Raw genomic sequence first — 23,209 nt, forward strand, 5'->3', positions numbered from 1 at the left:
CATAGACAGGATCAAGTTATTCTTCTTTTCCCATCCGAACTGAAGAGGAGAATGTAAGGGTAGTTTTGCTACATGGTAAGACATCAAATTTATGTCTGGTGTGAACTCTTATTACATTTTGTTTAAAAGTAGATTCACAAGTAGGAAGTTTGACAAGGGAGAAATTTTGTAGCCAATTTTACTCTCAATTTGTGTAGGTCACAATGATCTATTTTGAGCTTTGACTTGAGATCATTCAACCTAACAACAAGATCTCTAGCTGCATTTATAGATTCATCGATGTCACAATTAGAAAGGTTTGACAAATCGGTGAAATCATCATGGTTTGGTTGTTCTTCAAGACGTAAAAACAGTGCGCGTACCGATCCTAAACAGGTGTGACGTTGTATCGCATCATGTTACAATTGATACGATATTCCCGTGCTTGCATTTCCTATCATGATTTCCTGGATAGAGGGTTGCTGCTTACAAGGAAGCTATTAAACCAAGAGTTCCAAATGGTGAAGTTGAAATCATCCCTTCGTTAATTTTACGGACGCCATCACGAGTTGGTTGACCGTTATAGAATAACCGTTTCACAAATGATATCGGATATGTTTCTTACGTCGTAACTACAATCCCATCCCCTTTCATGAATGTGACCTACCGAATTATACTATTTACCGGATTGGTAATCACATAAGCAACACGACGGGTGCCACATGTAGAGCAGGATCTGCTTACACTTCCGGAGCACCTGAGATCGCCCCTAGTTTTTGGTGGGGTTCGTGTTGTTTATTCTTTAGTTTTCTATGTTGTGTCATGTGTATTATTGTTAATTTCTGTTTGTCTTTTTCATTTTTAGCCATGGCGTTGTCAGTTTTTTTTTTAGATTTATGAGTTTGACTGTCCCTTTGGTATCTTTCGTCCTTCTTTTACAGCATGTGCGGCTGGTAGGATGTTGCAGAAGGCAAACCCGAGACTTTTACATGTTTCGTTTACATGTATATAGCGGCTGAAATATATTGTGTGCAAGTTACAGTGCCTGTTTGAAACGATAGTTCATACGTATGCTGCATGGAGGGGAGGTAATGAACGCATAAGATTAGAACATCTGTATCTTTTGACTTTTGAATGTGAGTATCTACTTCATCGGGCGTACGAAATAATTCTTAAAACATGAATACTCCTTCCGAGCAGATTTAGGGTCCTTAGAAGTGCTAGCTAGAAAAATTACTTTCTCATGTATCATATAAACTGTTGCTCTATCATGATGCTGAACAATCGATTCGCCAAGAAATTTGATTAAGGCCTGCTAATTCTCACTAATCCAAAGAAACTTTTTCGAGTCAGGAATTTGACGACCTTCTATATCTGACCTTACAAACTTTTACAGATGAACAAGAACTTGATTCAGCTTTAAAATAACTGCAGTTGTGTCTTCTAGTGTATAATTTATAGTAAAAATGGTAATATGATATTTTATAATCATCAGTACGAAGATGCTCTAGGTATGAAGCATCATGCAATATACTAAAATATACATGATCTTTCCGTGGTCCCATAGCTTCGATAAAGCTTTTGTTTGTGCTTATTCCTTAAATATTAATAAGCAATTCAGTAGAAGAACTCTGACATAAAACACACTTATCCCATTATATTTCATTCCTACTTCGTTTAGGGCTTGATGGGCATAGTTTAACAGGAATGTGAATGTGTGCCATATTCCGGGTCTGAAACGTGACCGAATGATTTGTTTTGTATATTACAATTATGACAAAACTATTAATTAAAAAAAAAAACAATAATAGTTATAAAAAACAATAAAAAAATATTTCCTAAAACGATTTAAAATTAAATGGACTATTCAAAACATACAAATTGAACATACAACAAGCAAAAAAAGGGAATGAAGTTAGTGACAATTGTCCTAGTTAATTGATAACCTGATGGTGGAAGCTACAAAACGATTAACGGCAGGAGAAAAAGCATGTTTGAATCAAGGCAGAATTATAACTAAATTTGTGTTTTAAATTGCTATTTTCTTCACACCGATTAACATTACACAAAAGACATATAGCACACCATATGAACCATGTCTTATTGATGTAATCAGAATGAAAATCCCGTGAATGTAACACGAAATAAATTTTCTTTCGTTCAAAAAGTGGTAAATTGCAGCTAAAAGAATAGTCTTACTAAATTCATGAAATACTTATACTTAAATTTTATAAATCTTTTCAACTTTCTTCATATATGATAAATTTCATTTTCGGCTATTAAGTAAATGTTAAGTATCATGTGAACAAATAACACAAAAAGCAATAATTTAATTTCCGTGGTGAAGGTGGCCCGTATTATGAGGTATCTTTGGGTACCCTAAGAAATCACAAAATTATGAAAAACATAACCACGGGAGCTGACAACGACATTCATGCTTGGAAAATTTAATGATTTTCCAATAGTTTGCAAATAGATATAACCGTGTGTTATCCGTTAACTTAAACTCGTTTACAAGACGTCTTTTTCGATACTGGGTACTCTGCTATTTATGAATACATGTATTTGATTTCTCCAATTAAGTATTAGTTGCTTTTAACAACCATGTATTAGAGGAAAGAACAAACAACAAACAAATTGGTAAAATACATAAAGTTTTCTTTTATTATGCAAAAATATCCGTCTCGTTTGTTCACCCTCTGCTTGCCTGTCCCATCTTTGTACAAGAACAATCGTTACTGTATATGTTTATGGCTTTGACTTGTGGACAGCACACACAAATATATGCAAGCGGTGACAAAATGTGAATATTGCCACAATCTCCGAATACCTGTACACCGTTAACCAATTCAATACTGAAAAAAGACAATTCAGATTTTCATGGTATATGAACAATGCAAATTACCAATAGGATTGATAAAAAATGTAATAAACTATAAAAATAAAGTAGGATCAATTGTCGGCATTAAGGAATACAATGGTAATTTTAAATGTTTATGATTGTATTAAAAATAAAGAGATATTTTTCGTATGTTGTTATGTAATTATACTCACAATGAAAATGTATTTCCAATAATGAAAATACAAAATCTTGCTAAATGAAAAAAAAATAATTATGAAATCTCTGAATAGAAAGATATAGAATTGATGAAAAAAAATTGTATCCCAAAACGTTTTTGGTAATTGTGTACAAAAATGTTTCAACTGTATTTTGATTGAGATTCCTTTCGAAATACATGTAAATGTATTAAAAAAAGAGGAAATTGTCTAGATAGATTCAGGCAATATTATTTAATTATGGATGGTTTCTTTTATATTATCTTTGACGGTTTTAAAACGACAAAATGTATATTACATTAATTTGTAGGACCCTTTACTATAGATAATTGAGCTGATCTGTAACAATAACATCTCCATGCCTCATATATCATGTACTGTAGTACGACGCTAGATTAAAAGTGACGAGGAAAGGTAACACACGGCCACCGAAAGCTTTATTATTGAAGCCCAGGTGGTCGTGTGGTCTAGCGGGACAGCTGTAGTGCAGGCGATTTGGTGTCATAATATCTCAGTAGTAAGGTTTGGAATTCCGGCGAGGGAAGAACAAAATATTTACAGATCGAACATTGTTGGGTTGATGTTTAGACGAGTTATATATATATATATATATATATATATATATAAATATATATAAACCAAAAGAAAGTTCAAAACAGATGTCATTATACATGTTAAAACTGTACTTAAGGTTAATTTGAAATATTCATCCGTTTTGACTTGGTAAATCAACCGTTTTTACAATAATGGAAGACATCATATCTGAATATCTATATCATTATTTTACGTTTTAGAATGACTTCCATGTATTTTACTGACAGCAAACATTGGCGAAAATCGCAATAAATGTATGGCAGCGGAACCTCAACCCCTCATTATTAGGAGGTTATACATTTCTATGACAAATGAACTTTTTTTCGAGACAAGACTGATAAAACAAAACAATTGGAAGGCCAAATCAATACGTAGTTAAGAGGTACTAAAACTCCTTCATTTCAGAACATTATTTCGAATCTAACTGATGCCATCTATGACTTTAGGTTAGAAAAATCATAATTTGTCGAATGATTAAGATGAACTAGGAATTAACAGAAGAGACATGTATTGTCGAAATTCGCATCTGGTGCAAGAAAATTAATACCGTTAATTTTATTACAGAAATAATGTATCAAGGATAGTCCATGTAAGCATATGAGTGCTGTTGCTGGCCTGACGAAGAAAACCATGGGTCCAAAACGTCCAATGGTAAGTGGTGGCACCTACCGAGTGACTTTACATATTCATCAAGGGTATTTATTTGTGACATGCACGCCATAATGTAGACTCTCTATATCAACTCTCAATTTCAGTTGCGTGTTTATACAAATAAACAGCACAATTCCAATAGATGTTTTAAATGATCAAAAAAGAAATATGATTTACAATAAATGGATACAGCCAGAAACGTAGAGTTGGACATTTTCTACCTCATAACTTGAAAAATTATACTTACTCTTTACATATCTTCAGATAGTTTCATGATCTTCCAGTATCAACACCAAAAACTTGTTTTGGTTGTTGTCCCTTGCAATTGTTTAAATTTAGTGGAATGAATGTCCTTTTAAACCGTCTTCCTGAAATCAGAATATGAATTTGCTAACCTAGATGATTAATATAAGAGCATTGATAATTTGTTTACGTTCTTTTGACTCATTGTGAATTTAATACATACATGATTGAAAGTAATATATAATTTTGTCTGAAAGCGGCATCATCTACGAGATAGGAAAACATATTGTTAAAATCATTAACGAAAGTGAAATCGTGAACTGATAATTCGCTTTCAGTAGCCAGTTTGGTTCAATTTTGTGAAATAAAAGTGAAGAATTATCGCTGATGGAATTATTGCAAGTGCATCATTCAACATAACTGAATCCGTATTAATGTGACCTTATATTCAACTCCTTAGCTAGTGATGGACTACGTATGAACAAGGCGTGTTCAGCTGTTAAAAGTAAAAGAATGTAAACATGGAAAGTGACATTTGGTTGACCTACCGTATTCTGTTCACTAAAAGTCATGCTTATACAGATAAAAACGATAATTAACATATTTGATTAATTCAGAATAATAAAACCTTAATCTACTACCACTGCAAATGTAAACAATTTAACCCAGGGTACATGCAATCAAAAACCGTAGTTCAGAAAAGTTTAGACAACACAATGACCAAAATTGAAGAAAGAATAGTTTTTTTTATGTTCAAATGAAAAACAAACAAATAAGAAATCGATTTTAAAGGTACCAATGGTGTGTCAATGTATGTTATCATTTATATTTTCATTTTAACATACCGGAAGAATTGGTTATGTTGAGTACTTCAGCGTCACTGGGTATTTTCTTTTCCAAATAAAGAGGATATTCAAAGCTTTCATAAAATCTCCTCAAGTCTTCCCCAATTGCAACAGTGTCAACTACTTCTTTGTCATCAACATAGTACATCTCTATTACCACTGTTGCATTGATGCTTGTTATACTGTTTGTACCTTTATTCTGAAAAAAACACCAATCTTAAGGATGTACACCTCTGAGGAGCCAAAAATTTCTAGAATTAAACTTTTGTTCTTAACCTGGTTTTTGGGTTTAAAAGACTGTAACGAAATAATTGGTGAAGAAAAAATCATATGGTGGTGCACTTCTTTTTTTGCTACGGCCCTTTGAAAATGCCCAATTTTGATGATTTTCCCATTTTTCATCGATTTTCACCTATTTTTGGGCTATTATTGTGAAAAAAATATTAGTTCCACAATTAAACTTTTGTTCATACTTTCTAGAAAGATGGAGAGGACCAATCTGAATAAATTTTACTTAAAAAAATCATAGGTAGGTGTTAATATAAGAAAGTTTTATCATATTTTGACGTTTTTTGGTGTAAAATTTACCATGCTCTCAAATTTGTATTTTTGTGATTTTTCTCAGTTTTAAGAACAAAATGCATGTTATTTCAACTTTTTTGTTAGAAATGATTGAAAAAATACATATCTAAGAACTTTGAAAAGACCAAAATGATATGGGACGTACATGATTCTTGTAAAATCATTTTTTGTATCCCTCACCCATTTTCTCCAAAATTTTGCTAAATGTACTGACTTATTTGGTCGTAAAATTTGAAAACTGGATTACTCAAAAACAGTTCATTGTAAATACACAATTTTTTCACAGAGAGATGTTTGATTATAATATTTTTAAAATTCATTGATATTTTCCACTTGTATCACATGTTTTGGAAATAATTCAAGAACGAGATTTCAACGAGACTGAATGAGACTGAAAAGTCAGAAGAATATATCCTTAATCAGTAAAAATGCAGGTATAGTTCATTACAATATTAAGTAAATCACCAGAATGTAAAAGCCAGAACAGTATGAAATCATAAAGTCTGGATGTCCAAGCGAATTAACATACTTTACTTAAATGCATTTATCATATAACAACGTGGACAAAACAAAATAGACAATCAGTCCACACACAGTAAAAAATCAAATTCAAACGACTATTCGGTTTGTTTTAAAGTTGAAAACTATGAGCTGCACCATAAGCTCATATAACTACTCAATGTCATATCAGAAGATTGTAAAACAATAAAAAAAATAAAGGGAGGTTATTTTAACTGATATAAACCAGTCACTAGTATTTCATAAAAACTGCTCAAGGAACTTTTGAGTTATTGTCCGAAATCTGGTATAAAAATTGAAAGGGAGATCAATAGTAATTAACAATTCCTCAAAGTTTCATGAAACCGCTCCAATGATTTTTGAGTTATAATCGGAAAACCGGAAAATTCCCCTTTTTTTTAACAAATATAATCCCATAAATCGGCAACGTATAATCCAAACTTTAAAAAACAAACAAAAGGGAGCTCACGTAAATAGAAATAAACAATTCACAAACGTTTCGTGTGCAAATTCGTTAAAACGTTATAGAAATATTGTCCAACATATTGACGACGGATGAATGGACAGACAGACGAATGAACAAACGAATGAAGGGACGGACAAACAGACAGATGGACAACTGTTTATCATGATACCTCACGTAAACGGACGTATCAAAGCACAGATATGGGAAGACAACATACTATAATACATAAAAACACAGAACACTTACGGGAAAGAAAGTATATGAATCTTATAAAGACAAACGTTGAATGTTGATTCATATGCCCATAAGGATAGACAGTTCATGTTATACTGGTGTCAACCTGTATGTTATTAATGGAGGGTTAAACCAATGTAATAACTCAGATTTGTTGAAGTCATAAAAGGGAAAAGGATGGCGGATTTTGACCAAATGCGTGACATTTCCGAGGTCATCGGTGTCACAGAATTTTCGCAATGCTTTTCCTCCTGATAACTTCCGGAGAGACTAATTAGCTTCACCATCAATGACAACTTGAATAATTTAATTCATAATACTAATCTATTTTCTATATTAAATGCTCTGTTACATTGTAGGAAGTTCTAGAATATAGTATTTACCAGAAAAGTTACCAATAAGACACAAGCTCGCACTATTACACTTCAATCTTTAAGTAAACCGTCAATTTTGCTAAAAACCTCATACTTGACATACATATTGACTAGTTCTTTGAATAATGACCATGTGTACTCAGTTTCAAGTAAGTAAGTAATGTGACAATTACTCTTAAACTAAAATGTTTCTGAGCTGCTAATGGACGGACGTGCAAACACACATACTGGGAAACATTATGCCCTCTACTTTCGTATACAAGGCATAACTAGGAGTTCAATACTTTTTTTGTATGTGTTGATATTCAATATTTTAAGCAAAATAAACCTAATGTTTCTCATACATGGTAAAAATCTTGTTTTAATATCTTTGTCTAAAAATATTGTTTTCGGTGCCCTTTTCAAAAAACATTTATGTCATTGATATTATCCATATTAATGGGTGTAATACATACCCAGCTGTGTACAAATGACTCTGTAACTTTACCAGCATCGGACGAAGTCTTTCTATCAATAACCCTCAGTTTACATTGAAGTAAAGATGGAAGACACCTTATTTGCATACCCTATAAATAATGCATAATTTTAGCTTTTCTTCAAATTTCAATAGTTTAGGCAATATAGCGGTCATTTTAATCAGTCATTACATTTGAAATGCTTGAAATTAAATTTTATATCCTCTTGAATATTTTAAGCTTTGTTCTCACAGGTATATATTTTACTGACATCTTGACCTGATCGGTCTGCTTCCCAATGTACGTCTTTCAGTCTTAGGTAGTGATATTCGCTTAACATACATGTATATTATGTTTTTTAATTGACAACGACAAGTTATTGCTTTGAGGTTCTTTTAAATACTGCCTTGCTAGCTTTTATGAGTATTCAGCCTAAGTTTTATAACTTCATTCTTTATCAAACAATATCAATCCATATAGTCCGGTAGGTGGGATAGTTTTTTTTTACTATATCAAGACCACAGAAGCGTGTGTCATTGTTGGCATCAAGTTGTTCATGGTCTCATCTAAATCATCTTACAATCTGCCATTTCGTTTGGCATTCGCAACCTTACTTTAAAGATAACTTTGTTTTTCGTTCATTTTTTTACATAAATAAGGCCGTTTAGTTTTCTCGCTTGAATTGTTTTACATTGTCTTATCGGGGCCTTTTATAGCTGACTATATGCGGTATGGGCTTTGCTCATTGTTGAAGGCTGTACGGTGACCTATAATTGTTTATGTTTGTGTCATTTTGGTCTTTTGTGGATAGTTGTCTCATTGGCAATCATACCACATCTTCTTTTTTTTTTTTTTTTTTTATCTAATCGTTATTCAAACTCTTCGCGATGAATTAGCATTTTTTTAAGAAACATAGCTGAGATTTGATGACAGTCTAAATCTTTCTGTATATATCTATCAGAATTGTATCCTTCTTTAATAATCTTGTTTTGATGTTGTTGATTTTCATTCAGAATGTATCGGAAATAGCCCCGAATTCGTTGTATCAATGATATATCAACTAGGCGCCTTATCAACTATAGTCATAAGTGATTTAAGATTTAAGTCACAAATGTGTCTCAAGATGTTTCAAAATAGTGGTAACTATTTGGTATTATATTAAAAGTTGATCATCAGAGATAAATAGTTTTACAGCAGTGATATTTCTAGCTTCTCATTAAATCCTACCAATTTAAAGTTATTCTTCAGATCTTTAAGTTGACGTGTTTGCACATTTATTTCAGATAATACGATTAATATACTTTCTTTACAAACCTTTTGGAAATCTTGCATAAGGTATGATTCGAGAATATCGTTGTGCGCTGGAGTATGAATTTTAACTATATTCTTTCCTAGATTAGTTTCTATATTTTCAACAAATCTGGCCTTCCCTTCACTTATCTGGTAATCAAATTTCTGCAAGTAAAAATCAAATTGAAGTATAAAATTTTGTCTTAATATTAAATAATGCTTTAGGTTGTTTGGTCGTATATCTTAAAATACTACATTTTGAATATTTTCGTTGAGATGTTGGCGATAAAATCGAATATCAAAGAGTTCAATTGAGATGAATGAAAGGAGTTATCAGAAAACGAAATTGAAACACCAATTCACCGATTTTTGTTTGCAATGGTATTGTCAGTTTGTTTTCGACTTATAAGTCTGGACGTCATTTTGGTTCGGGGAAAATAAAACCTTTTTTAAAATGTTAGTAGAGAATTATAGAATTAAAATTAAAGGAAATTCAGTCTTTAAAAGAAATAACGTTTCCAAATGATTTTAGAGTATTGAAGTGAATTACAGATTGTATTTGGATTAACACTGTCATGTTTGTTGACTGACCAAAATATTTTAAACATTTGTTAAATATACACTTTATTTATAGTGCTTGGAAAATTCTTAATGCTAATTTCTGATTATCAAAATTAACAGATTAAGCATACAGACGATAACACAAACTAGTACCTAATTGCAGAGTTCTAACATTTTGATCAGTTCAGCCAGAAAAAAACACGCAATAGTTTCAAATACTGTTAAATATATTTGTAGAAATGTGTTACATTATACAGCGTACATACCAAATCAAATGCTGTAACAAATGACACCAACAGCATCACACATATCTTCATTCTAAACATTGTTACGTTTAGTTCAATCTTTACCTAAAATACTCTACAAAAGATAATCAGAATGCTCCATGAAAGTCATGTTCACGTCTGAAATACAATTTGTAAGTTCACTAAAACTTTGAAAGCAATTCCCTCAATCAACGCTAATCGAAGAGGACTGTTCTCTTGTGAACAATTAATTTGCCCTGTTTACAATACTTATTGAACTGTGTAGTTATCATCTCAAACAAATTGTATCAAGGCTACTTTAATAACTCAAACTAGACAGCAACAAAAATTGAAATTTTTTTCATCGGAAAGTTGCAAACAATAGACCAATGTCTAAGCAATGTGCCAATCGCAAAAAAAATCCTATTTAGTAATGAACTTCTTTTAATTACTAAGAATGTTTTATTCCAAAATATTATAAACTGCATTTAAATCTATATTCTTCATGCTATTTCTGCAAATATTGTTTCTGTTTGTATAGTTTCGTTTTTGTAAAATATTATTTTTGTCACTTACCTTAAAGAATTGCCGACTTTGTCTACTACGTTTGAGTCTGCAACTGTATTTATACTGCCCTACATGACACCTACGCATGTACATTTAGTTGAGTATTCATGTCGAGATGAACAGATCTCAAAGTGTACATAGAATTTTGATGATTAATGTTTCGACGAAAGATCCAAATACTATCACCCTTGTGAAAATTTTGGGGGCGATATAATGTAATAACATCTTATTGATAATAAGTATTGTTTTAAGTATACACATCCTATGATTGTCTATACCTTGTCCCAGTTTAAGGTCATTTTAAAATTATAATACGACTGGAATTTTTTCAAAAACTTTACATGAAATGATATTTTACAAAATAAATTTCCAGTTTAAAATTTGAGGTATAATTTACATGGAACTATATCAGTACCTGGCGAACATTAATTTTAATGTTTTTTAATTGCAATGTTTTATCTGTTTTATTCTAAAACTAGTACATCGTTTAAAATGTTATTTTATTAAAAGGTTTGAACTGTTTATTTTGAATAATAAGTAATAAGTATTTTAACCATAATCACTAAATAATGTAACTGAAATCTGTAATATTATGTTGAATGACCGTAGGGTCGTTTGGTCTTGATTTAGTTTGAATTGACTTAATTTTGAAAAAGCATTTGAAAGTATTCGTTATACCTATTTTCCATCTTAAATGTTCTTTTAGTTTTCCTAAATGTATTATAAAATGCTTGAGTTTTGTATCTTTATTGACACAAATTTTACGGCAACTTGCATCTCTAAAAAAACAAGACAGTTGTGGTACGGTACTAAAAAGTTTACCATCTCAGAATATTAAATGTAGAAGGAAATCTACAATTATCGGAATATATTGAATTATTTTTAGTTAGAACTGACAGAATAATCTGTCATTTAAGTGTTCTAAACTGACCTAGAACAATACTTCCTAGTACATTTTACCCTAGAACTGTTTAAAGCAGAAATGTCAGAATCAGTTCTAGATAGAACTGACCAATTCAGTTCTAGATAGAACGGACAAATTCAGTTCTAGATAGAACTGACCAATTCAGTTCTTGTGACTAGATAGAACTGTCAGGATCAGTTCTAGGGTAGAACTGTCTAAAACTAGGTAGAACTGTCCAAATCAGTTCTAACCCTAGAACTGTCAGAAGAACAACCAGAAAGAACTTGTAAATCTAGTCTGATTGATATATTTGTTTTCGGAGGTTTTCTTTTTTTGTCTGATTTCCAGACAGCTAAAATTGCAAAGAATGGGTTAAATATCATTGAAGGACAATATGATTAGAAGTAAGATCTATCAGTGAGAACTCGTGTGCTCGCATACTAAAGTCAGAATCTCTATTTTAATTGATTGATTGATAAGCAAACAACCCTACAAGATGTTTGACAATTTGGTAGTTTGCAATTTGTTTTTCCCGCTTTACTTACATATATCTTAACTTCAATATTAGTTTTCCGATTGAATATATACATTACAATTCAAAATGATAGCAAAAATGTCACAAAATGTATCTTATATTCTGAAGGTGGAAATAGTTATCAATTGCGGTGGCTCACATCTACCACTTATTTAAAATTTATATTAAAATACATATGTTAGTGCCAGAACTCCCCTTTTGATAGTGTTTGCTGACTTGCTGATTTGCTGATAAAGTAAATCAGTAAACAATCATCCCACACTTGCTTAATTATGTTTTCCTATAATACTTGAAATGTAAGGACATCATTCGAACAAAGTTCGGAGAAAATATTTCACGCTTTTCCCAATATATTTACAGGAGGAAGATGGATAGAAACTTGTCAATTTCATTAGTTGATTAGATGAGTGGCCAATTATAGTTTATAAGTATACACATCCTCACTTGAGTTGTCCATCATTTGACCCTCTGGAAACATTTATCAGCTGTGTTCCGAAAAAACATTAAGTATTTTTGTATATTACATGTAACATGATAATAAAAATAAGGAATATTATTTATAATATTAACATACAAAATTAATCATGAATTATTAAACGTAAGGATTTTATCATTCCAAAAAATGATTCATTTTGTTTGCCACCATTAAAACGTTCAATGACATTTAAGTAGTTATATTAAAGTGTGAATAAACTCATCATAGATACCAGGACTAAATTTAGTATATACCCCAGACGCGCGTTTCGTCTACAAAAGACTCACTAGTGACGCTCGAATCCAAAAACGTTTAAAAGTCCAAATAAAGTACGAAGTTGAAGAGCATTGAGAACCAAAATTACTAAAATTTTTGTCAAATACAGCTAAGGTAATCTATGCCTGAGGAAGAAAAGCCTTAGTATTTCAAAAAATTCAAAAATGTAAACAGTAAATTTATAACTATAACCATATCAATGACAATTTATGTCAACTCAAAAAGTCCTAACCACTGAGCTTGTGATACCCTCGGGGAAATAAATCTCCACCAGCAGTGGCATCGACCCAGTGGTTGTAAATAAACTCATCATAGATACCAGGACTAAATTTAGTATATACGCCAGACGCGCGTTTCGTCTTCAAAAGGCTCATCAGTGACGCCCGAATCCAAAAAAGTTAAAAAGGTTAAATAAGTACGAAGTTGAAGAGTATTGAGAACCAATGTATGATATGAATGTGATACATTATTTCAGTTTGGTTTGCATTTTTCTATAATTTTTGTTTTACAAAAATATGTCAATCTACAAATGTGAAGCTACTGTGAATGAATGCCTTCAAAAGTTATATGAAGCGCATAATCGCATTTCCATTTTTAAATGACTTATGCTGATAGCTGTTTTAAGGATGTACTTAGGTGAGGTGAGAAAAAAAATTGAAATAGATATACAACCTCTTTAGATATACGGCGTTTTGGAAACTAAAGTATGCTAGTTTGAAAAGAAAGAAAAAGATATTTCACACCATTTAAACAGTTTATAGACAAAGCTAGACAATACAATTAATTAATTTAGTATCTAATTTCATTTATAAGCTTTTAGTTTAGGTCAACTTAACTTACACTATAATTTGGTTTCAGTTTGAGTTAGAAGAAATACAGACAAAGCTAGATAATACAATTAATTACTTTAGTTTCTAATTACCAACCCAATTTTGTGTAATAATTGTTATTTTCATTGTAATTTCAAAATACATGTAATATCAGTATAACACACCTGACTTTATTTATATAACAAGTAGTTCAAACTGTATGAATTTAGTGCAGTATCAATCTGTCTTACGTAATATGCAACTGTCACAACAGCAGGGAAAGTAAAATCACAAAAATACTGAACTCAGAGGAAAATCAATTAGGAAAGTCCATAATCACATGGCAAAATCAAATTACAAAACGCATCAAAAACGAATGGACAAGAACTGTCATATTCCTGACTTGGTACAGGCATTTTCAAATGTAGAAAATGGTGGATTAAACCTGGTTCTATAGCGCTAACCCTCTCACTTTAATAACAGTCTCATCAAATTCCGTTATATTTACATGATGCGTTAAATAAACAGTCGAAATTAATAAAATAGTCAAAATATGGGTACATCAGTCATCATCGTATAACAATTTTAAAAGGGGACAATTTAACCGAACACAAAAACATCTTCTATCTACGAACACATTAATTGATTTGAGTGTCTGACGTCAGAAAATTTTATACGTCACTTAAATTTGTCGTTCAATGTACATACAAATAGTTTTAAAATTTACATAGGCAATGTAAGCATACAATAAATTACAGAAATAGACCGATATTCAAACTAGTCCAAAAGTTATAGGTAGAATTTCTGAGAATCCAAAAATAGTTAATACCACTACGCGATTGAATGATTTTGACGTATGTGGTTCAACGTATATAGTAATTCATAATAGAAATATATCATCATGCCATATAATAGACCAATATAATACTGACGAGATCTTTTAAATTACAGAGTCACGTAATAAGAACAAAAGAAATACAAAAAGTCGCATATACAAAACAAACCACAAAAAAATGAAAGCCAATACAAACACATTGACGAGATGTATAAGTACCGAGCCACGTAAAACTGATATCACATAAAACCATTCAACAGTAAAAGTAATATATATAATAGAACAAAGACAAATGAAAGAACAATAAAACATGTTGTTAAGATGATAAACAACATCAGTACGCAGAATCTATACATCAAGACCATCGTGTATTATTTCTACTCAGACACTGATGACGTTTTACAAAGTCTGAGTAGGAGCTGCAAGCTCTTGAATATCGAATAAGTTGGGAAATATATATCCCATATGCAGGTGAAGTTGGTATATTGCTACTAAGGTGGGGGAAATTTATAATTTCAAAATTGAAATCGTCTCGTTTGTCATAGATTCTGGTACTGAGATGACTGTGTCAGTCGAATTCGAGATATAAGTCTAAAAATGAGGCGGAGCATGGAGCAGTGTGTGCACTTTCAGGCAAGCGGGATGGATATATAAAACAAGAAAATGTTTCAAATAGATATATATTCGATTTGTAACTCATGATAGTAGACTCAAATACTTAAAATCAACTCAATATGTGAAGACGTTTAGAAAATAAGTCTGTATTACTGTTCGTAGCGGAATGACAGAGTGACACAATGACTATTTATAATACCACTTTGTGTCGGGCCGATACAATTGTTTTTTTCAACAGTCATTAGACCATGAACTATGGTCAAAACGAAAAATGGATATACAGGGCAGACGGAAACATCATAACACGAAGTATTTGTATTCAAGGTAGGTATCATCCAGGTACTCTTCTAAATTATAAAGCTTTTTACAATTAGTTTACACCGTCACCAGATGTAATCTCTAAGTCTCGCATTCTGCGAGTTTCATAGCAGTCGAGACAAACAAAAATGGTATCACCTTTCAAGGATAAGACTCCTATGATAGGTCATTTGACAACATGCATATTTCATTGTGCATAAACATTTTGCTTTATATTCTAGTATCAGCAAATAATGATAAGATGGATAAAAGCCATATTTCATAGTAAAAACCTAAATAGATTTCCAATTAGGACTATTTTCAAAATTATCTATTATAGTTTTCAGGATGAATATGACTGTAATTTTTTCTAAACTTTTCGATACATTTCCTATCAATCAATGATAATGTTCAAAATAAAAGCAAATTGATAAGAAAAATAGTTACTAGTAATAAAGATCTGTGCCATACGCACATGATATAATTGTCTGCACATGGTTGCCTTAAATTTTACTGTTTTAGATTCCAATAAATTTGGAACAACAATCAATAAATTTTCAAGTTAAACACGAGTTTACATTTACAGATCTCAACACAATTGTAAAGATTGTAAGAATTTTATCTGGGCATACTAGATTTAGTGCATAACATGTTAATAACTGCCCTTAATATGATGGTAAAATCCCATAACTCTAGTTTGACAATTAGGAACCTATAAAAATCAAAAGCCATTTAGTGTTTACCAATTTTCAAAACTGTAATTTCCCCAGTAATTTGATTTAAATCTATATCATATGCAAGATTTGCTTAAATCTGTTCCATGATTAGATGATTGATTACAACATTCTTTTAATTTTGTTACACATATGAATGGACGCACTGCAATGACGAAACATTATTTAACATTTTTCATCTTTTTAAGGTAGAAAAAATGTACCAGAGCAAAAGCATGTTGCGTCAGAGCTTTAAAAATTAAAAAAAAGTTAATTACATGGTCTTTGCATCAGAAATAAACACATATATTCTAAAACCAGTTGTTGGTATGATACAGGTTATGTTCTTATAATGTATTTTATGATGGTATATACTGAACAATTAATGGGAGAGATTGTGTCTGATATTCATATGATAAAGACTTTTTAGTAGGTAAACAAAAAGTGAAAATTTGTAATTAATTTAAAACATCTTATTGTAAAATTTGTTTTTCAGTATACTGAACCAGCTGTTGAATTTGATCTAGATAATGGAAGGAAAAGTGGAGGATTGTCATCAAAAGAAACAACAGAAGAAGTTAGTAGAAAACAATATGTACACTTCTATCAGAACATGTATTATTCCCCTACTGATGAATACTTGAAGTTTTTTTTTTTATTTAATATAATTTTTTTTTATGACAAGTTACAGAGCAAGTTCAAATTTTGTTCTGGTCTCACGACTCTGTTGATTTTAGTTTTATCATGACATGTAACAGTCTTACAGATAAAGTTCAGATTTTGTTCTAGTCTGATGTTTTTGAGCAGAGTTATGGTCCTTGGACTTTTCACTTTAATAATCAGTTTTCAAACAATGCTTGTTGTAGTTTTAAAATTTTAAAACGATAATCGTAACACTACTTATCCTAATAAATCATTGGACTTTCAAATTCAAATATTAAACTAGGGGTCATGAACATTGTTTTTTCCTCATTAAAATTAGCATAAATATAATCACTTTGTTTATTATTTGATATTGGTCATGATAAAACAACAGAATTGGTTAAAACTCAATGAAGGAATTGTTTTTCATAAATACTCCTGAAAAATCAATTAAAAGAAGTGGTCATAGGCTTTATTTTCAAAATTAATTGTCATATCAAATTCACAATAATTATCTGCCCTTGATTTTTTTTTTTTTTTTTTTTATTTAAATGACTTTGACATTAGGACACCAAATGTTTTGATCAGTTAATCTTTTAATTCAAGTTTAAGATGTTTCTGTTGTTTATTTAATAAAATAGGTAAAACATTATTGAACCAAAAAAGTATTTTTGCAACATGCTAAGAAGAGGTGGTCTGAAAAAGACACCGGATCAATTTTAAAGTTGTCACAATTCTTATATTGATTAAGGATAAAGGAAAGTTAGTTCGATAAGTTTCTGAGTTCCTGATTGTATAATATGTAACTTGCATTTATTTGTAAGCACACATTTTATAATAATATATAATGCACGGAAAAATGAATTTGAATATTTGTAATAGCAATTTCATTGTGATTGCAGATGGCAAATATGAAGAAAAAAATGGTAAAAACTGAAATTTTAGTTAAATCAAATCATGGGTTGTTTCAACCAATTTTTTGATTGAGGTATAAATAGCTACTAAGAATGAATTTTCAATGACAAATATTGGGTAAAAAGTTTTTTGTTTTTTTTAAAGAACAAATTTTGAAAAACAAGTTTTTATTTTTGGATTTTAAATTTTAATTCATGTACATTTCTTTTTCAGACTGAAACATTGTTATCAGATACAGAGACCTCAGAAGCTAACACACAACAATCTCAATGTAGTTTATTCAATCCAGAGAATTGTTCCCAGGAAACAGACAGCCAAAATGACCATGATGAAAATAATAATCCACTGACATCTTTAAATGCTTTCCTAAATACAGTAAATTTAAGTCCTGTTCAAAGAATGCGTGTTTCATTTTCTAATGCTGGTGAACGCACAAGACGACGTTACATATCTAAAGCAAAAGCATGTATTTCTGCTGTACTTAATACTATTTGCCCAGGAGAAGAACAAGAGCTTTATGAACACTTATTTTCAATAGAAACCGTGGTTGATGAGGATCTAGAAGAATCTATTAAACAGGCGTATGAGAATTCTAATACATGGACTTCACAGAGACAATTACTTTCTGTCATTGCCACAAATAAATCATATAACTTCATTAAAAAACTCATTCCAAGTGTATCTTATTACCGCTACAAAATAGCAAAAAGACATGGTCTGAAATATGGAGTGGGTTGTCCAGTACCTTTTGATTCAAAGTATCGTCAAACAGTTGAGCCTGAGAGAATTGAAAGCTTTGTAGACTTTATAACCTCCTCTGAAGTAATAAAGGACATGCCATTTGGAGAAAAGAAGATGAAACTGTCATCAGGATAAGTTATACCAACTCCAAATGTGATACGCTGTATAGCCCCAGCAGCTATTGTGAGGCAGTATGATCAGTATTGTGAAGAAAACGACATTAAAAAACTAGGTAGTTATCAGTTACAAGCAATATAAGCTATGCATATATTTTTAAGTGATTACTTTTGTCTTTGGCACTTTATAATGATTTTCGATACAATTCAAAAGATTTTCTAAGATTTATTTCAAAACTTAGATTAAGTAAGAATACAAATTTTGTGTCATTTTGTAAAAATATGTTTTGTTTGATATAATGTTAAAAAAGCAGATATTAATTTTCACCACTAAACTGCAAATATACATTTACATACACATTTAGCAAAGTCAATAATGAGTTTAGATGACTGTATTGCTTATAGGTATATATATAGGTTTTAATTTATTGGATAAGTTAGGAATAAGGGACGACATCAAAAGTTCAATGTAGGATAAAAATCTTAATTCACATAGTTTTTTCACTGACCCCACCCCCCCTTAACTTAATGTAGGAAACATTTATTTACCAATAAGGATATATGTAAAAATTGATTTCAGATACAAAACTTGTAGAATTTTAACCCCAACACCCCCTACCCCGAAACTATTTGATTTAAGTTTTTTATTCTACATCGATCTTTTGATGTCGTCCCTAAATCTATCATGAAAAAAGGACATACAGGACAATGTTTTACTAGTTTTTGATAGATATATGTTCTTTTTATTAAATTCATGTAACAGGTTCTGATTTGTTCAATTCACCGTACATTGAATTTTACTTATTTGTAAATATATAATGTTTTACAGGTCACAGTACCATGTACAGAATAATGCAAGTCTGTCCAGCTTCAGTTCAGAAATCCATGGAAGGTTTAGACTATTTTGTGGTAGAGGGTGGTAGAGCTATTGAGGACTTACTTTGGGTTGTAACTCAGCTTCGCCTATGTAAAGCAGAAATGGACCAAATGATCAAAGATCTCTCTGAATGCAAGCAGTACTTGAAGCATGATTTTAAGGTAACACATCATTCGTCTTGTCTCTTTTGAGATTCAGGAGGATTTCGCTATATTTTTTCTATAAATGAACTTTGTTATATACTTAATAGATAAATGAGATAAAAAAAAGAAGAATGGGTTCACTTTTCAGTTCAGCTCACAATCTGCCTTTAAAATAAGTATACATTTTTGTACAGGTACTTTTTTTTCGGATGAAAAAAAAAATATAGGAGAAATAGAGGTAAGATCAAAATAAAAAAAGAACTAAATGATAGGAACTGCTTAAATTTAAGGCTAGCTCAGTTTAAGTGTGCAGCTTATTTAAAAAAAATTAATGAAAATATAGGTCACCATTGTCAGAGTTAAAAAAGATATTTCAATTTTAATTTGAAAAAAATGGCATTTTTTAACAAAAGGGAGATAATTTGGAGCTTTTTCAAGGACATGTACATTTTAAAAGTCATCTGGGGCCAAAATGAATTGATTTTTTTTGGTTGATTTTTGTACCATACGATAAAGTACCAATTAATAAAGTAAAAAATAAAATTTGTAATGAAAAATAAAAAATTTAAATTTTGGCTGAAATGTTTGTACCCTTGAGCCTCCTTAAAGGGCCATTAACTACATAACATGGAGCTTTTTTTTTTTCGCTTTTATTGCCATATTTGGCTCAATCTTCACTTGATGTCTGGTCTTTAAATTATAATTCACCTGCTTAAAAAAAAACAAATTATTTAATTGGAATTCATGAAAAAATACCAGAAACATGAACTGAAATTGCCCAGAAAACTAACTTTAATTTTCAACCATCTGATTGACCACAGGTGTGCTTAATCTAAAATAGTGTATAAAAGTAACCTCTGATATTATTTAATACTAGAAATAATTTCATGTGATTGGTATGACCCACAAAGGGCCATTATGTTTTATGGTATGTCTTCCTTTCATACATCTCTCTGTCTGTTCCACTTCAAGTTAAAGTTTTTGGTCAAGGTTGGTTTTTTTTAATTGAAATTGAAGTAAAATCAGCTTGAAAGTTAGTACACATGTTCCATGAGATATAATATATCTACTTGAAATGCAAAATTAAGAGTTTTTACCTAATTTAAGGGAGCTACCATTTGATTTTTATGGATGGGGCTAGGATGAAAAATTTTGTCCTGCCTTTTTTTTTAGTTGTAATCTCTGTCCTGCCTTTTTATTTTTCAGTCTATTCGGTCCTGCCTTTTTTTCTTAGCTTATCCTGACTTATTTACAACAATTGTCATTCTGTCTTTTTTTGTTTGCCAAGTTACTCATCCTGCCTTTTATTTTTCTCAAAATCCTGTCCTGCCTTTTTTAGCTCACCTGGCCCGAAGGGCCAAGTGAGCTTTTCTCATCACTTGGCGTCAGTCGTCCGTCGTCGTTAACATTTTACATTTTGAACTTATTCTAGAGAACCACTGAATGGAATGAAACCAAACATGGCATGAATGTTCCTTATGAGGTGCTGACCAAGTGTTGTTACTTTGTAGCCGATCCATCATCTAAGATGGACGCCAGCGGGGGACTTAGTTTAACATAGGACCCTACGGTAAATGCATATATTTTGAATTTCTTCTAGAGAACCACTGAATGGAATGAAACCAAACATGGCAAGAATGTTCCTTATGAGGTGCTGATCAAGTGTTGTTACTTTGTAGCCGATCCATCATTCAAGATGGCCGCCAGCGGGGGACTTAGTTTAACATAGGACCCTATGGGAAATACATACAAATATCTTCTTTTAGAGAACGACAGAATGGAATGAAACCAAACATAGCATGAATGTTTCTTATCTGGTGCTGACCAAGTGTTGTTACTTTTCAAAAACCCAAATAGAGTCAGGTGAGCGATACAGGCTCTTGAGAGCCTCTAGTTTTCAAATTTCATCCCCATAAAAATCAAATGGTAGCTCCCTAATGGTCCATTGAACATAGAAAATGATAGTGCCAGTGTGGAATCCGTGTTCTATGGACACATTCGTGTGTAAAAGATATTCGATTAAAAAAAAAGATTTTAAATTAAAAAAGTGATTATCTTCCAAGTATGCATGAAAAGATTAGGATTCATACTAGCAGATTTAAAATAGCCAATTTTTTTATTTTCATTAGATACACCTTGAAGAGAAGACTGATATCAAAGACCATTGCATGACCTTCTCCCTGAATGACAAAGATCTTCATTTTAGAAATGAATGCTGTGATCACCAACATTTAAGTGGCTGTCCTAAATGTTTGCAGCTGTCAGATTTGCTAGATGAAATAAAGAGAAGGGTTCAATTACTGGAAACTGAAAATATTGAAGATTTGTATGATGAAATATTGTTCAAAACTTCCAATGCGATAGACAATATTGTTGAATGGAAAAAACACATTGTCCGATCAAAAAATCAACTACGTGCTAAAAATCATGTCATTTCTTCGCTTGATGGATCTAAAGCAATTGTCATGTTAGATTGGGTAGTGAAATTTCTGCCTCGAAAATTCAGACAGGGACAAACAGACTGGTTTGGTAAACGTGGGGTAAATTGGCACATTGCTGTATGCTTAATTAATGGTGAAAGTGGTTTTCAAGCAATGACATATGTTCATCTGTTCCCAAGTCCAGTTGCCCAGGATGGCTTTACAACAGCATCAATTTTGTGTGATATTGTTTCTGATTTATCAACTCTCAAGCCAGAAATCACAGATGTTAGCTTTTGGTCAGACAATGCTGGGTGTTATAAAAGCACACTCACACTGGCAATGATATATGCCAATCTGGGACCTATATTATCATCCTATAATTTCTCAGAAGCCCAGGATGGAAAAGGGGCCTGTGACAGGAAAGCATCTCATATCAAGGCTGAGATTAAAAGATATGTAAATGAAGGACACAATGTTTTGGATGCAAATGACATGAAAAAAGGTATTATTTTATGCCTTTTGCTTTTAAGTTCTAGATTGTACATGAGGTTAAGTAATTTACAAAAAAAAACAGCAACTAAACAATACAAAAACTAAAATGTGGAGTTACAACATTATTGTTCCGTTTTAAGCTTTAACACAAAATAAAGGTCATCTGCAACAATATTCAAACTAAATCCTTAAATCATCATTACACATAGCAAGCATAACTTTTATAAATTTCACCTCACTGACTGGCAGACTTGTCTGGTAGGCCACCTGATTACCTGCCAGCTGTAGTACATAAAGATCAGTTATACATATGAATTTGAACCTTATTTCAAAGGTCAGCTCTCTTGTGAGGTAATTTTGTTCTATTTCCCTGTGGATTACCTTAATTTAAATCAGTGAAAGTATCAATAATCACCTTTAGATCTTAAACTTCACTTTGTGTGACTCTTGTTTTGCTTTATGCCCAATTCATTTGAAAAAGGGATAATGAAGGTGCAATGATCTATCTCCCTTCACCTCTATGATGCAAATTCTTGTCAAAACTAAAAGTTGAAGACTGTTCCATCTACACATTTCACACATAGCTTATTTGCATAGCTTATTCCCATAGCTTATTCGCATAGCTTGACATCAGAAGTTCAGAGAAAAATAAGGGTTAAAAAAAAGAAAGAGGCTGTCAAGTGTTTACAGTTATAACATTTAATTATGCAAACATTCAACCACCATAGCTAATTTAATT

At 31.4% G+C, this 23,209-nt stretch overlaps 2 protein-coding genes across 2 annotated transcripts; one reads left to right on the forward strand and one right to left on the reverse strand.

Annotated features, from left to right (window-relative positions):
* Positions 1-2,620: 2,620 nt before the first annotated feature.
* Positions 2,621-10,769, reverse strand: LOC134705058 (uncharacterized). The gene is made up of 7 exons (XM_063563827.1): positions 10,672-10,769; positions 10,117-10,210; positions 9,314-9,454; positions 8,000-8,110; positions 5,370-5,568; positions 4,529-4,649; positions 2,621-2,834 (listed from the first exon to the last, which is right to left on the reverse strand). Exons 2-6 carry the CDS (start codon positions 10,174-10,176, stop codon positions 4,552-4,554), a joined length of 609 nt encoding a protein of 202 aa, XP_063419897.1. The 5' UTR covers positions 10,177-10,210; positions 10,672-10,769; the 3' UTR covers positions 2,621-2,834; positions 4,529-4,551.
* A 5,848-nt stretch (positions 10,770-16,617) lies between these two features.
* Positions 16,618-23,166, forward strand: LOC134705731 (uncharacterized). Its single transcript, XM_063564451.1, has 5 exons — positions 16,618-16,698; positions 17,892-18,651; positions 19,365-19,573; positions 21,685-22,480; positions 23,081-23,166. Exons 3-5 carry the CDS (start codon positions 19,376-19,378, stop codon positions 23,164-23,166), a joined length of 1,080 nt encoding a protein of 359 aa, XP_063420521.1. The 5' UTR covers positions 16,618-16,698; positions 17,892-18,651; positions 19,365-19,375.
* The last annotated feature ends 43 nt before the right edge of the window (positions 23,167-23,209 follow it).

This window comes from Mytilus trossulus, chromosome 2 (genome assembly GCF_036588685.1).
Source record: "Mytilus trossulus isolate FHL-02 chromosome 2, PNRI_Mtr1.1.1.hap1, whole genome shotgun sequence".
Classification (NCBI taxonomy): domain Eukaryota; kingdom Metazoa; phylum Mollusca; class Bivalvia; order Mytilida; family Mytilidae; genus Mytilus; species Mytilus trossulus.

Bases quoted from the DNA above. Each gene is read 5' to 3' on its own strand.
- LOC134705058 (XM_063563827.1), bottom strand. From the start codon at position 10,176: ATGTTTAGAATGAAGATATGTGTGATGCTGTTGGTGTCATTTGTTACA. The intron at 9,455-10,116 runs GTATGTACGCTG...TTTTACTTGCAG, and splicing joins TTGTTACAGCATTTGATTTG to AAATTTGATTACCAGATAAG. The intron at 5,569-7,999 runs GTATGTATTACA...TGTTTTTTTCAG, and splicing joins AGTCATTTGTACACAGCTGG to AATAAAGGTACAAACAGTAT.
- LOC134705731 (XM_063564451.1), top strand. From the start codon at position 19,376: ATGTACAGAATAATGCAAGTCTGTCCAGCTTCAGTTCAGAAATCCATG. The intron at 19,574-21,684 runs GTAACACATCAT...TATTTTCATTAG, and splicing joins ACTTGAAGCATGATTTTAAG to ATACACCTTGAAGAGAAGAC. The intron at 22,481-23,080 runs GTATTATTTTAT...TTATTCCCATAG, and splicing joins TGCAAATGACATGAAAAAAG to CTTATTCGCATAGCTTGACA.